The 15,224-nt window shown below is 36.7% G+C and overlaps 1 protein-coding gene across 1 annotated transcript in view; it reads right to left on the reverse strand.

The window, feature by feature from the left end:
- The window catches only part of STK4 (serine/threonine kinase 4), an 89,320-nt gene that overhangs the window by 68,021 nt on the left and 6,075 nt on the right, over window positions 1-15,224 (reverse strand). Inside the window, exons 3-5 of the mRNA XM_004430360.3 lie at window positions 9,467-9,595; window positions 7,703-7,817; window positions 3,428-3,592 (exon numbers count right to left, since the gene is read on the reverse strand). Of these exons, the coding sequence (XP_004430417.1) occupies window positions 3,428-3,592; window positions 7,703-7,817; window positions 9,467-9,595 (409 nt within the window). The remainder of the gene's footprint in view (window positions 1-3,427; window positions 3,593-7,702; window positions 7,818-9,466; window positions 9,596-15,224) is intronic.

Below are 15,224 nucleotides of genomic sequence, written 5' to 3' on the forward strand. Positions count from 1 at the left end.
TTAACAATTGTAACATATAAATTTCTTTTAGTTTTGGTTTATCTTTTTTAACAAATAGATTTTTTAAAAGGTTCAACACAATTAGAAAAATTGACAAATAAGATGAACAGTTAATTTACAAAAGAATAATTATAAATGGCCAATAATCAAATGTAAAAATATTTAATTGCTTTGAAAATGATAAGAAAGATATAATTTATTGTCCATTCAGTATTGGCAAATATGAGGAAAAATGGACACATTTATACATTACAGTTAAAAGCATAAATTGTTCCCTTCTAGAAGGACTTTGGCAATATGCATCAAAAGGCTTAAAATTTCATACGTTTTCTGACCCAGATTCCAGTGTTAAGAAATTATCCTAAGGATATACTGAAGGAAATGCTGAAAAGTTTAGTTGCAAGGATGTTTATCAGAGAGTTTATGTTTATGATGGTGGGAAAACTATAAGCAACCCAAACAGGCACCCAATGTCCAACTCTAGGGACTGAATTGAATAAATCATGGTACATCCATACAATGAAATACCCATGCTGCCATCAGAAACAATACTGCAGATTTCTAGGTAAAGATGACAGACTAAACAAATACATTTTACTTTGCTCCCTCCCAAAACCCACTCAAGACACTAAAAGGATGTTTTTGAGGAATAAGTTCACAAGAACAAAAAATAAAATCACAGCCACAAAATTTTGGAAGCTGGAAAGCAGATGGACTAGTGGTAACTGACTGAACAGACCGTGAAAATGGAATCCTGAGTCAGTCGCTGGGGAAGCCAAGAAACAATCTGATTTTAACACCAACCCCTTCAAAAGGCTTAGAAACTGGTGGCAGCAGGGATCTAGAAGAGGGGTGAAAGTGAGATTAAAAACAGGAAGACTGGGTTGAAAGCTCTTTAAGAAGCAGAGCCCTAGACCCACCTCTCCCTTCAAGCAACTTTTGGGCTTCCCTTGCCCCACCCTGGCATTATTAGAATGCCTGTGTATTCTCTGGAGGATGAAACCGAGGATCTCTAGACAGCAGAGTGTGGGTAGGATTGTGTGAATCAGGAACAGTAAGTGAGCATGTATATGCTAAACGCCGAAACAACGCTCACCATGACCACCTCTTCCCTGAAGGCAGACAACAAGGCCTACAGCCTCTGAGCAAGAGACTAGAGAGGAAATCTAAAGTTAGTAGCACCAGAGGAACCTAAACGTAGTAGCATTGGAGGTTTCCCAAAAAAACAGTCCAGCCAGATCATCCTATACTACAGTCTCACTTTATTTTAGTAGGAAAAAAAATCTCATTTTTCTCTTTAGCAAAACAATGCTTGTTCACTGCGGAAAAAAAAAAACAGAATCAATAAGCAAGTTGGTTCAGCAAGGTTGCAGGATACAATATAGAAAAATCAACTGTAACCCTATATACTAGCAATGAGCAATCTGAAAATAAAGAAAGCAATTTCATTTAAAATAGCATCAAAAAGAATAAACTACTAAGGAATAAATTTAACCAAATAAATGCAAGACTTGTATACTGAAAATTAAAACCATTGCTGAAAGAAATTAAAGAAGATCTAAATAAACAGAAAGACATCTTGTGTGCATGTACTGGAAGACTTAATGTCATTAAAATGGCAATATTTTCCAAAGTGATTTACAATTCAACACAGTCTCAACCAGAATCTCAATGGAGTCTCACTGTTTATTTTTGCTTTTGTTGCTTGTGGTTTTAGTGTCATATTCAAAAAATCATTGCCAAGACCACAGTCAAGGAGCTTTTTCCCTATGTTTTCTCCTAGGAGTTTTTCAGTTTCAGTTTTCTTACATTTAGGTCTTTAATCCATTTTGAGTTAATTTTTGTGAGTGGTATAAGATGGGGTCCAATTTCATTCTTTTGCATATGCATATCTAGCTTTCCCAAGAACATTTATTGGAGAGACCATCCTTTCCCCATTGAGTATTCTTGGCTCCCTTGTCAAATACTAGTTGACCATAGAAGCACAGGTTCATTTCTGGGCTCTTGATTCTGTTCCACTGGTCTATGGGTCTGTTCTTCTGCCACTACCACACTGTTCTGATTACTTGAGCCTTGTAACATAGTCTGAAATGAGGAAGCGTGATGCCTCCAGCTTTGTTCTTCTTTCTCAGGATTGCTTTGGCTATTCAGGGTCTTTTGTGGTTCCGTACGAACATTAGGATTATTTTTTCTATTTCTGTGAAAAATGTCAATTACTAAAATTATTACTAAATGCAACTGACATTCTTAATTATAATATCTTTTATACAGCACCAGAAGGATATTTTTTTCAATTTGGTTTCCTTATTAAGATTGTAATTTAGATACTATTGTTTGGTACTATTTATTTATGTGTTAACAAAAAAATATTCTGAAGGCCCACAAATCACAATATGGAATAAGTTTCTGATTTTTTTTTTAACATCAAAGCAATTTTTGTGCTATTACAATATCTATGAAACTCCCTAACATGTTCCAGGTAGATTTAAAATTAAAAAAAATTGGGGCCAGCATGGTGGCGTAGTGGTTAAGTTTACACACTCCACTTAGGTGGCCTGGGGTTCGCAGGCTCAGATCCCGGGCATGGACCTATGCACTGCTTATCAAGCCATGCTGTGGCAGGCGTCCCACATATAAAGTAGAGGAAGATGGACACAGATGTTAGCCCAGGGCCAATCTTCCTTAACAAAAAGAGGAGCATTGGCACCAGATGTCAGCTCAGGGCTAATCTTCCTCACCAAAAGTAAAAAAATTAAAACTATACATAATACAACCTCTTTAAACAAACAAACAAATATATATATATATATATATATATATATATTCTACCACCCAAGAAAACTGTTTGATATATAATACTATTGCAAATTTTAGTATATATCTGTCCAGAATTGTTTCTATTTTTCTACACATATTTCATATATACTTATGTATTTTACAATATCAGATAATTCTAGACTTCCTGTTTTGAAAACACGATTTTTTTCATTGCCATGCACTAGTGAGGTAGGAGGAGAATCAAGAGACTGTATCCTGGAACCAAATGAGCAGAGTGTTTTCAGTAAAGTAACCACCAACTGCTCCCTGGAGGCTGAATGAGATGACGCTATGTCTTATTCAAGGAAAGCAGTTTGGATTTAATTTTTCTTCCTTTTAGAAATATGATATGTAGCCCAATAGAATTAAAGCTTCTACTCCATCATTTCTTGTTTTAGCTTTTATTTTCATCAACGTTAAACAAACTGTAGGACCTGAACCCAGGAAAGGATCTAAAATAACCTATCAGCTCTTTTGCAAACTAATGGTACATTCCGTACTTTTTTTACTGATACAATTAAATCAAGTATTATATTTTTTAAATAAATATAAGGAATTCCTTCTCAGGACAGAGCTGAAAGTTACCAATGCAAGTAACATTTTTACTTACTGTAAGTTGACCTGCTACCCCAAAATCTGCAAGTTTTGCATGTCCTTCTGTATTTAGCAAAATATTTCCTGCCTTGATATCTCGGTGTATTTTTCTCATAAAATGAAGGTATTCCAGTCCTTTAAGTGTTGATTGTAATATTGTAGCTATTTCATCTTCTGTTAACTGAAAAAAGAATGAGAAGTTAAAATCCTGTCAGTTTACATCAGCACATTTGAAAAAGGAAAAACATAGATCCAAACTCCTTTCCTAGAATATAAATACAAGCTCTCATTGAACCTGTGAACAGCATTTGACAGCTTACAACACCATCGCTACGCTGACCATTCCCAAAGTTATATTTCCCGCCCAGATCTCTCCCCAAACATCAGTCATATATCTGCCTACACAAATCTCCAGTTGAATACCCAGTAAGTATCATAGCATAGCATGTCAAAATCAAATTCTTTATTTCTACCAGCACGCTACCCGTCTCCTTACCACCTACCCAGCCTACTCTACTCTTCCCTCAGGCTTCTCTCTCTCAGGAAAAGGCAATTTCTTTCTCCCAGTTGCTCTCGCCAAAAATCTTGAGGTCATCCTTGTCTCTTGTCTATCTTCAAAATATATCCAAATATATCCTCTGTAATCACCCCAGTCCAAGCCACCAGCATGTCCTGCCTGAACTATTCTAACAATTTCCTAACTGGTCTCACTGCTTCTGCCCTTGACCCTCTACAATGGATTTTCCACAGGACAGCCATAACAAACCTTTTAAAACGTAAGCTAGATCTACTCAAAACCCTCCAATGGCTTCCTAAGTCACGCAAAATTAAAGCCAGACCTCACCAAGGTCTTACATTATCTGGCTCCCAGCTCCGTTCATCTTCTACCACTTTCTACATTGCTCATCCTGTTTCAGCCATGTAGGCTTCCTTGCTGTTCCTCAAACACTCTAAGCATGCTCCCACTTCTGGGCCTTTTCATCTGCTGTTCTCTCTGCCTTCAATGGTCTTCATCCAGATTTCCATACGACTGGATCCCTTACTTCACTGTCTCTGCCCAAATGTCACCTCATCAGAAAATCAGAGAGGCCCTCCCTAGCTCCCTCCACTCCTACATCACTGTCTATCCCTTCATCTTATCTTATTGGTCAGTGCAGCATTCTTACCATCTGACATAACATACATTATTTGTATACCTATTTATGTGATATCTTCCCTACTAGAAACATAAGCTCCACTTAAAAATGTCTTCGATTTGTTTACTATTGTATCCCTACCACCAAGAAAGCCACCTGACACATAGTAGGTCCTGAAAAAATATTCATTGAATGATGATGAATAAATGAAAGCGAGAATGCTGGAGATTAACATAGAATATCTGATCAGTCCAATGTTGACCTTGTGTAGATCTAACTCCAGTCCTAAACAAACTCAATCAATCAACAAACTCTCAATCAGTTCCCCTATGACAAACAACTCACATTTAGAAGGGAGTAGGCTGTGGTGCAAAAAATATGGGATTTGGGATAGAAACACCTAGTTTTTCACTCTTGGCTCTACTTTCTAGCTGTGTGACTTAAGAAAGTTATCAAACTTCTCTTAGTCTAAGTTTCTCAATCTATAAAATAGGAATATCACCTTTCTTCAAGAATGTCATAAAAAATCAATGATATAAGGCATGTAAGAATATACAAACTTTAATAACTACTACGCTATCAATCAATCAAATATTTAATAAGCATCAATTATGAGCCAGGCACTATGCTAATAATATTAAAAATAGCTAACAATTATTAAGCATTTAATCTATGCTAGGTGCTATTTTTATAATCTCATTGATTCCTTATAAAAATCAAATTACCTAGGCACTACTGTTATCATCACTATTTTATAGATAATGAAACTGAAGCACAGACAAGTAATTTGTGCCAGAGGTCACAGAGCTAGTAAATTACCAATAGAGCTTTCACTAAGTCCAAGCAAACACTATCGGCAACACTGCAAGCTAGAGTTTGGGGTACCTTCTGTGGCTGAAGAGAACAAAGCTCATGACTTGCTTACTGATTCTTTATTCTAACCAGCTGAGCTAATCAATCAGTTAAGGTAGCACTGCCCAATAGAAATACGTGGTCCACAAATATAACTTTTAATTTTCTAGTAGCCACATTTGAAAAAGAAATAAGAAAAATTAATTTTGAGAATATGTTTTACTTAACCATATTTATCCAAAATATTATTTCAAAATATGATCAATATATAAGAAAATTAAAGATTTTTTATGTTCTTTTTTGTAATAATTTTTAAAAATCTAATAATTTTTAAAAATCTGGTATTTTATACTTACAGCACATCTCAATTCAGACTAGCCACATTTCAAGTCCTCAATAACCACATGTGGCTATGGATTATCATTCTGGACAGTGCAGAGTTAAAATATTTTGAATAAAAATAAAAAATAAAATATTTTGAAAAATAGAAAATAGAAAAAAATAATATATTACAAAATAATGTGTAATAATTAAAGATCAGCAGTTAACAGTTAAAAATTACATAAATATAATAAACTAATATTAAAACATCAAGAAACATCCAAAGCACCATCAAAATTAATTTTGGATTGTTTCAAAATACCTGAACAAAATAACTTTTTTTTTTTTTATAATTTTATTTATTTATTTTTCCCCCAAAGCCCCAGTAGATAGTTGTATGTCATAGTTGCACACCCTTCTAGTTGCTGTATGTGGGACGCGGCCTCAGCATGGCCGGAGAAGCGGTGCGATGGTGCGCGCCCGGGATCCAAACCCAGACCGCCAGCAGTGGAGCACGCACACTTAACCGCTAAGCCACAGGGCCAGCCCTGAACAAAATAACTTAATGCTGCATATAAGAAGCCCTGGAACCCAATTTTTAATTCAATAAATGATTCAAGCTTTGGGACTTCTTTAAATATACCTTATTTTAGGCTATTATTCCCAGCTAAAGAACTTGCTATTTGATTAGACAAACACACTAACTCTGAAGAATGTAAATTAAGGAAAGATTATAGTAGTATGGATAATCCAAAAGTTATACCTGAGTTTTAAAATACTTCCACTTTATAATTTGTATAGCACCTCACAATTTACAAAGTACTTTCACATATTTAAATTACTTTTCACAATTCTGCAAATATGTAATATAGGTATTATTATTCCCATTTTTCTTATTAAAACAAAACCAAACTAAAGGCTAAGATATGCCCTGCTTCTACTCTTATCCACTCACAGTCTACCCAGAAGCCACAATTATCTTTTTAAAACGTAAATCAGATGGTTCACTCACTTGCTTAGAACCCAGCAATGGTTTCCTATTGTACTTGGAATAAAACTCAAACTCATTATCATGGCCTACCATACCTGACATAACCCAGCCCTGCCCATCTGTCTCACCTCATCTCCTAGTGACCTATTCCCTTCTAGTCACAGTGGCCTTCTTTCCAGCACTCAGGCCAAACTCATTCTAGTCCCAGGGTCTTTGCACTGGTTATTTCCCTACCTAGAACCTTCTTGAGAAGTCTTAGCTCCTTCTTGTCATTCAAGTTTTACTTTAAATGTTACCTCCCTAAGTGACCTTTCTCAACCACCTACTCTATCACTTTGCCCTCACTTTGTCCTCACTTGTTTTCTTCATAGCAATTATCGTTACCTGGTATTTCTTTTCTAGTTATCATTAATTTGCTTTTTGTTGCCCTACTAGAAAATGCACAACCATGAGAGCAGGGTCATTATCTTATTTACTACCGGATCCCTAAGGCCTAGAAGAGTGTTCTAGAAATATTTACAAAATGAATAAATAAAGAGTTTAAGCAACTAAACCTGAACTAGAACCCATGACACCTAGCATTTAACCTACAATGACAGTAATAGCAAATAATCTTTCACACAGATTATTCTCTGATGAACAGGATGTAGCGGAAGTTAATCTGTAAACATGCTGGGTAGGAGGAAGAAACCAAATCCAAATTTAAACATTTAAAACACATTGCTTAACCAAGATCCAAGATTTAATAGTCATTTTTTTTCCTAGTAAGAAATAAGCGAAGTAGGCTAAATACCACTGGATTGGGTTGGTGTCAAAACCGCCACATTTAGGAGACATCAAAAAGCAAAGAGGGGGAAAGAACCAAGGAAAGGGGGAAATTTAACAGTCATCTCTGTAGATATGGAGCAGGAGTGCATACGAATAAAAGACAGAGAAAAGAAGATCATATAAGAGACTAGCCCAGCTGCATTACTCTAGAAGGTAAACTTACCGTTTTATTTCGTAATCGAATGATATCAGACACAGAACCAGCCCCACAGTACTCCATAACAATCCACAAGTCTGTGTTCTTAAAATAACTGCCATAATATTTGACTACGTGAGGGCTAGAGAGATAGACAATAAAAATTAGTGGAACAGCCTTCACACATCTCTGTTAATTCATGCCGTTAAATACATGAAAACTACTCAATTCAACACATCAATTATTCACATTTAAGGTTAAAACGGACACCCTCTTGATAAGAATGTAAAAGCGTAGAGCTTTTCTGGAGAGCAATAAATAACAAAAGTGCAAAACCTGTATGGGTCCTTTAACTCAGCATTTCTAAGTCTAGCCTATAAACTCCCAGACGACCAGCACTCTGCTTTGTATTTCTTTGTATTCCTTACATTGCTGAGCACATAGTAGGCTCTTCAAAATACCTCTTCTTAAATTAGAGACATCTGCACACTCTGTTTGGAACATAGCTCTTGTGTAGTCTATTAACAGTGGCAAAGCCTCAATTTGCCAACTGGAAAGAGCGTCCATAATGCCTCTCAGGGAGGAGGAAAAGAAAAACTGCTACCTTAGTCTGGTCAATCTAGTCAAGAAATACAAGGGTTTCATCTAGTAGAGCGTAACCATAAAAATACTATAAAGAATAAATGATGGGCCGGCCCTGTGGCTTGGTGGTTAAGTGCGCGTGCTGCAATGCTGGTGGCCCAGGTTCGGATCCCGGGTGCGCATCGAGGCACCACTTCTCCGTCCATCCTGAGGCCGAGTCCCACATACAGCAACTAGAAGGATGTGCAGCTATGACATACAACTATCTACTGGGGCTTTGGGGGGAAAAAATTAAATAAATAAAATCTTTAAAAAAAAAAAAAAAAGAATAAATGAAAGGGAGGGAGGGAGAAGAGAAATGACCACATTCACAAATCGGTGAGACTTAAGGGCTCCTGGGCAAATTTCCTACTAGGCAGCCCCACCTGCCCTAATGTTGAAGCTTTACAAACAGGAGGTACTAAGTTGATCTGCTGACCAAGAGCTTCAGAAGGATGGATACAACCTCAAGGGCAAAAATTTCTCATTCTCCTTTCAACTCCATAGAGCTGGCATTGACCCTAAATTTGTGTTTCTCTCAAATCTAAATGGTCCTGAGGAAGCCTGCCCCATCACCGTGATCTCATGTTGTCACGGAATTTCAGGGCAAACCACGTGCTTTTCTGCGGTCGCCTGTTGGCCTGACTTCCTGCTTACAGTGTTTGACAAATCTTAGTTCCTCAAAAATAACATACTTAACTAGTCTTAGCTTAAATAATTTCTTAAAAATGTGAAGAAAGGAATAATAATATATAAATAAGTATTCTCTTTTTATAGAGCTATCTGATATTCTAAGGTTTCTAAAGCTAAAGGCATTTGAATTATCTCTTCTTAGCTGTCTCTGTAGAAATGTTTTCTCAGTAGGAAGTAAAAGAGATCATTATCAAAAAAAAAAAGCCAGCACCACCTCTGACCCTTTGCCTCTTCTTCCTAGTTTTGAAAAGGGCTTACCGAAAAAACAAAACTATGCAGAAATAGAAACTATAAAAGTTTAGCTACTAAAACACATTTTTTTCATAATTTTTTTCTGAAAAGAACATGCATAGTGATTCCACTAAACTCTCCTTTCTGCAAAATATTCCAGTAAATGCAACTCTAGGCGTCAAACTCTAAATAATCACAGCAAATTCAAATTTACGTTCTCTCCAAAGTAACACCACGTGCCTTTACCTGTCACATTGCTGCATTATAGAGATTTCTTTGATTATCTCCTGCAGGTCAGATTCCACAGGAACTTGCTTAATAGCAACAATCTGGCCAGTCTCTTTATGATTAGCTTTGTACACGCTGCCATAGGACCTATAATTGGGGCAAGGAGAATATTTATAAAGTCAAAGCAAGCCAAGAGATAAAAAGTGGTAAAACACAAGCAACTCACAGTTCTAATTTATATCCCTGAGTGACTAATACATATAAACTTAGCTACACTTGTGAAACTGATAGCTAAAGTACTTTGGGAAAAAATTGTCATTAAGAGAACTACACAAAATAGCATCTTTAAAACTTCACATTTAAATTGTACTGAATGTATTAGTATGAAACAATTATTAGAATAGCTACCGGCATTGTATGCCTTCTACCTCTGCAGGAAACTGTGCATCCTCTCAGTTCATCCTTACAAAAAAACAACGAAGAAGGAGCCGTTATCCCTATTTTACAGGTAAACGTGAAAAGGGTCAGAGAGGTTACATGACTTGCCCAAGGTCACATAAGTGACAAAGAAGTGGTCAGTCCTGGATCTGAATCCAGGTGTATCTGAATACAAAGCCTGTGTGTGCATACCTATGCTGGGGCACAAAAGTGGAGGTCTTTGCTTCCTTGCCTTCACTTTAGTACCATGAGGTCTTTCAGTCCTTGTTCCTCCTACTTGTAATACTATTTAAAATATTATGGAAACTAATTAAAAATCTAAATCTCTTTAAATGCTAGTATCAGGTGAAGAGAGCACATACAAATCTTTTTGCTTTCTACTCCATCTTCCCTTATTTATTATCAAAATAAATAAAAAGCACATGTATCCATTCAATTTGGGGGCAAAAAGAGCATTTAGATTTAGAATCCAAAGACCTAGGATTTGGGTCATATTAGCTATCATTTACAGACATATTATTAACCTTGTGCCCCAATTTTCTCATCTGTAAAATGACAGCAATACAAACTACTTGACAAGACAATTGTGATCGTCAAATGAGATATCACCATCATCTCACGAAGATTATATTGTCATTGAAATCCTAGATGGCTGTCAGTGAAATAACGAGTAAATTGTCTTTCATATTTCCCAAACACACCTGTTTCTTCATACTGTCTTGCTGAAAAAAGATCAAAATAACAGTGCCACCTAATATATCAAACTAGCTGAGTGCTCCAACTAACAAAATGACGCTCAAGAATTCAATGTGAAAGTACATAAAACTAAAAAAAAAAAAAAAGTCTATGCAAAGCATATAAAAAGTTTCCATTCTATTAGAATCCCTTATACTGGCAAAACTAGTATAATAATCCTTGAAAGTTGCATAAAACTTTTTTTTGCCAGAGAAAGGCAACTGCTGACCACATGCAGAAGGCCCAACCATTGCCCCTTCTTCCCTGCCAAGATAACCCCCCGATTTGTTAGGGTGGCACACGCTTTGTCCCAGTGGTCCAGGCCAGTCACTGAACTAGTAGCAAGTATATGACCTAGTTCATGGCCAATGAAATTTGAGGGGAATTCTGCTGAAGGGTTTCTGGGAAAGACTTTCTTCCCTGATGAGAGAGAAACACAAGAAGGACCATTTTTACCTGTCACTTCCTTTTCTGCTTTGGTTACTGTCATGTGAGGCATGACACTTGAAACCAAAGCGGCCATCCTGAGACTATGAGAATTACACAAATGCCAAACCATTATCAAGCCAATTAACCACTCTGGAATCTTTCATCCCCAGATTTATTACTACTTGCCCTTATTGGTTAGCTGCTGTTATTAAATGCCCTTATTGGTTAGCCACTGTTGGTTGGGTATTCTGTGACTTTCATCCACAGTTATTTTCGATATACTAAATCCCATATGTGTGAAAATGTCTTTATTTCACCTTCACTCTGGAATGAGTTTCGCTGGATACAGAATTCTTTGACAATAGCTTTCCCTCAGCACTTTTACTGCAGTTTTCCAGCTTCTATTGTTGTGGAGAAGTCAGCTATCGGGCTATCATTTTTCATAGGTAATCTCTCTTTCGGTATCTTTTAAGATTTCCTCTTTATCCTTAATGTTCTACAATCTTACTATCATATAACTAGGAGTCAATTTGTTTGGCACTTCATAAGCTTCTTCAATCTGAAGGCACATGTCCCTCTTCAAATCTGGAAAATTCTCAGCATTATCTCTTTATTTCCCCTCTCTCTTCTAATATCTCCATTTAGAATTCCTGTTGGACCTAAATTGGACCTCCTCAATCCATGCTGGCTTCCCGGTTTCCAACACCATATTTCTCCGTCCTGCATTTTGTGATCAGTCTCATTTCTATCTTTCAATTCACAAATTCTCCTTTCAGCTTGTCTAGTTTACTGTTTATCCCATTTATTGGGCTTTAGAACTTCAATTATTGTAGTTTTCACTGTCAAGATTCTCATCGGGGTTTTTTTTGTTTGTTTTTTGTTTTTTTGCTGAGGAAGATTCACCCTGAGCTAACATGTGTGGCCAATCTTCCTTTTTTTCCTTGAGGAAGATTCACCCTGAGCTAACATCTGTGCCAATCTTCCTCTATTTTGTATGTAGGTCACCACCACAGCATGGCTGCTGACAAGTGGTATAGGTCCACGTCCAGGAACCAAACTCAGGCCACCGAAGCGGAGCATGCTGAACTTAACCACTAGGCCACGGGGCCAGCCACAAGATTCTCAACTTTTTATTTTTCATGGGGCTAACTGTTCATGTTAATAATATCATGTTCTTCTTTTAAGGATGTTATTCCCTTCTTTTATCTTTTTGACAATCATAAACAAACATGTTAAATCCCCTTTCAGATTGCTCCATTATTTCCATTTCCTTGGGTGTGAACTCTCCCATTTTCTAGGGCTGCTGATGATCTCATGACAGTGGATTTCCTTGCCTGGGTTTCCTTTTATCTTGAATGATTTTCCTCTACACAACTCTCAATGTCATGAGCCTTTCACGATGTCATGACGGTTTCATGGTCCCCTTAGCTCAGTCACCTAGGCTGTACAACTTAAACTGGGTCTTGCATTAGGAATTTGGGATTTTTGCCCCTGCAAGATACCATACTTGAATGCAGTCTAGGCCCAGTTCCTACAGTCAGACCAGTACCTTTGCTTTTTCCCCAGGCAAAGGATACTTTCCAGTGGTGATCAGAAATCATTTCAGCGTTAGTTCATAGATGAGGAGCCTCATCCCATCCTATAACTTCATGCAGGAAGCCCTCTGCAATCTCCTGACAGGGACAGGGTATGCCTTTCCCCCCTCTTACTACTACAGATATCTTTTCTATCCCTGGTCCATACTGGCAATGTATCCTTATATTTAAAAAATTAATTTTCACACATTATTCTTATGTATTTCAAATGGACAGGAGAGGTCTCTGCATGCACTCACTCAGCAATCTTGCCCAGAACACTCCATGCCTCTCTATGCTATCTTGATAGCAGAGAAAACTGAAACAGCTCATACGAGCAATTGAGATTCATGATTCCACATACTGCACTTAACAGTAATCTGAAGAGGATTTAGAAAGCTTCAGCAATCATGCTCACTTACAGGCAAGTCCCTTAAGACCTGATTGCCTATAACAAAAACTACAGTGACTCAACGAATTTTAACTGGCAGAGAACACAGATAGTAGGGAAGTATGTGTTTCACACAAGCCATACAAGGCAAGGATCAATGTAGAAAAATAGAAATAATACAGTATCTGAAGCCAGATTAACCAGGTACAAGTCTTAACAATACCATTCACTAGCTATGAAACCACGGGCAAGATGTTTTTATCATCCTGTGATAAAAACCTACATGAGACAATGTGTAAAACTTTAAGTATAATAGAAGGAAAAAGGCACTAGGCTCTAATTCAAAACACTTTCCAGGTGCTGTCCAGTCATCCTGGTCCGGAGCTTTGGCTCTACTGGACCACAGATCCACACAATTCCCTCAAAACGCAGAGTGACTGCAGCCTCCAGAATCCAATACAGCCCTTTAGCCAGAGCTTGTTTCACAAGGCACAAGTCAGTGAAAGTTCACAATCCTTTCACTTTCCAGAACAAATAGTCATGGCAGTTTGTGTTTTGAAAGTAAGTGCAGTTAAGATCTTTCTTCAGGATTTTGCTGGTTAAATGAAGCTTGTTCAGGATTCATTCAGCCATGATGACAGAAATCCAAGAGTATTTGTGGTATCATTTAAAAGAATAATACGGTGATAATGGGGGAAGAAAGATCGGAAGCTTTGTTTTCTCCCTGATGACATCTTTACAGGGAAATTTCCAAGGTCCTTGATGAACACATCCATAGATCTAAAACATAATTCAAAATAATCATAATTAGCTTAGTTTTTTCTTATATTATATTCCTGATATATTCTGTCTGTAGTTTCCTTTTGACATTCCCCAAACCCAATCAACCCAAACAGAGCTTCCTTCTAGAATACCTAAATATACTTTAAAACTTAAGATTTAACTTTAATTTGACATGATAAGGTTTGAAAAATGCTTCAGTTGATAAATTTAAAAATAAAATAAGAGTTGCCACTTACTGAGCACTTACTACGTGACAAGCACTGTACTAAGTACTTTTCTCCCATTATCTCATGTAATACTTGCCATAATCCAGGAGATATTATTATCCTCGTTTTATAGCTGAGGCTTGTGAAGCTTCAAAATATTAAGCAATTTGCTCAAGTTCACATGTTTATTATGACTAATAAACAGTACAGCAAGGGTTTTAATCCACGTATGTCTGACTTCAGAGTCTATGCTCTTACTACTGTAACATACTTTTATTAAAAATGAAAGAAACAAGTTAGTTACAGAGTCAATTATGCCTACCACTCTTTATCTTATTCCAAGTATAACCTGTGAGCATGGTTAGATTAAGGGCCTTGGACTCACTGCCTTGAGGAAAATAGCAAGGATACCAAGCTAAAGCTGAAAATGGCAGGCAAGAGATAGAGAGGGATTGTCATTTTTCCATACCTTTAATGTTGCCAGGTCAACTTGCAGTCTTCAGATTCATTTTGTACTTGTCTTTTCGCAGCACAGCTGGTGTTATCTTTTACTTCCCTTCTCTGCTTGATTTCTTGTTTGATTCCAAAGAGTATTTTTCCAGCTTACAAAAAGATGATGACTAATGTTTTTGTACAAGAGGTAATCCATGAAAACCTTTCCATGTAATCCAGGATTGGGTTTAACATTATTGATCTATATTAGCATAAATAAACTAAACCTAAAAATAATCTAATGACATATAAAAGCTGATTCTAAAGAGCATACGGTAATTAGACAATAGAGATTTTTAAAAGTTAATATTTCAGGTCTTCTCTTGAACCACAAGTACTCCCAAGAGAGTAAATACACACACACACACACACACACACACACACACACACACTTATTTGCTTAAATATGTATAAACTATCTCTGAAGGATATACAAAAAACTGCTATATTGGTTGCTTTCAAGTGGCTGTGAGACAGAGGTAGGGGCGGATTTTTTCATTATATACACTTTCATGCTTTTATAATTTTGAATCATATGAATTGATGACCTATTCAAAAATTAACAACAACGAAAAGTTAAGAAAGTGTGTCCCTAATATAACGTCCTGGTCATTACAGAAGAAGAAATAAATACACAAGGATTAAATTAAAAAGATAAAAGAGTATGATGTAACATTTATTGTATCATTAAAGTCAATGATGGCCACTATCTATTACTAAATATCATT

Source organism: Ceratotherium simum, chromosome 21 (genome assembly GCF_057802395.1).
Source record: "Ceratotherium simum simum isolate JZ-2026a chromosome 21, ASM5780239v1, whole genome shotgun sequence".
In the NCBI taxonomy this organism is placed as follows: domain Eukaryota; kingdom Metazoa; phylum Chordata; class Mammalia; order Perissodactyla; family Rhinocerotidae; genus Ceratotherium; species Ceratotherium simum.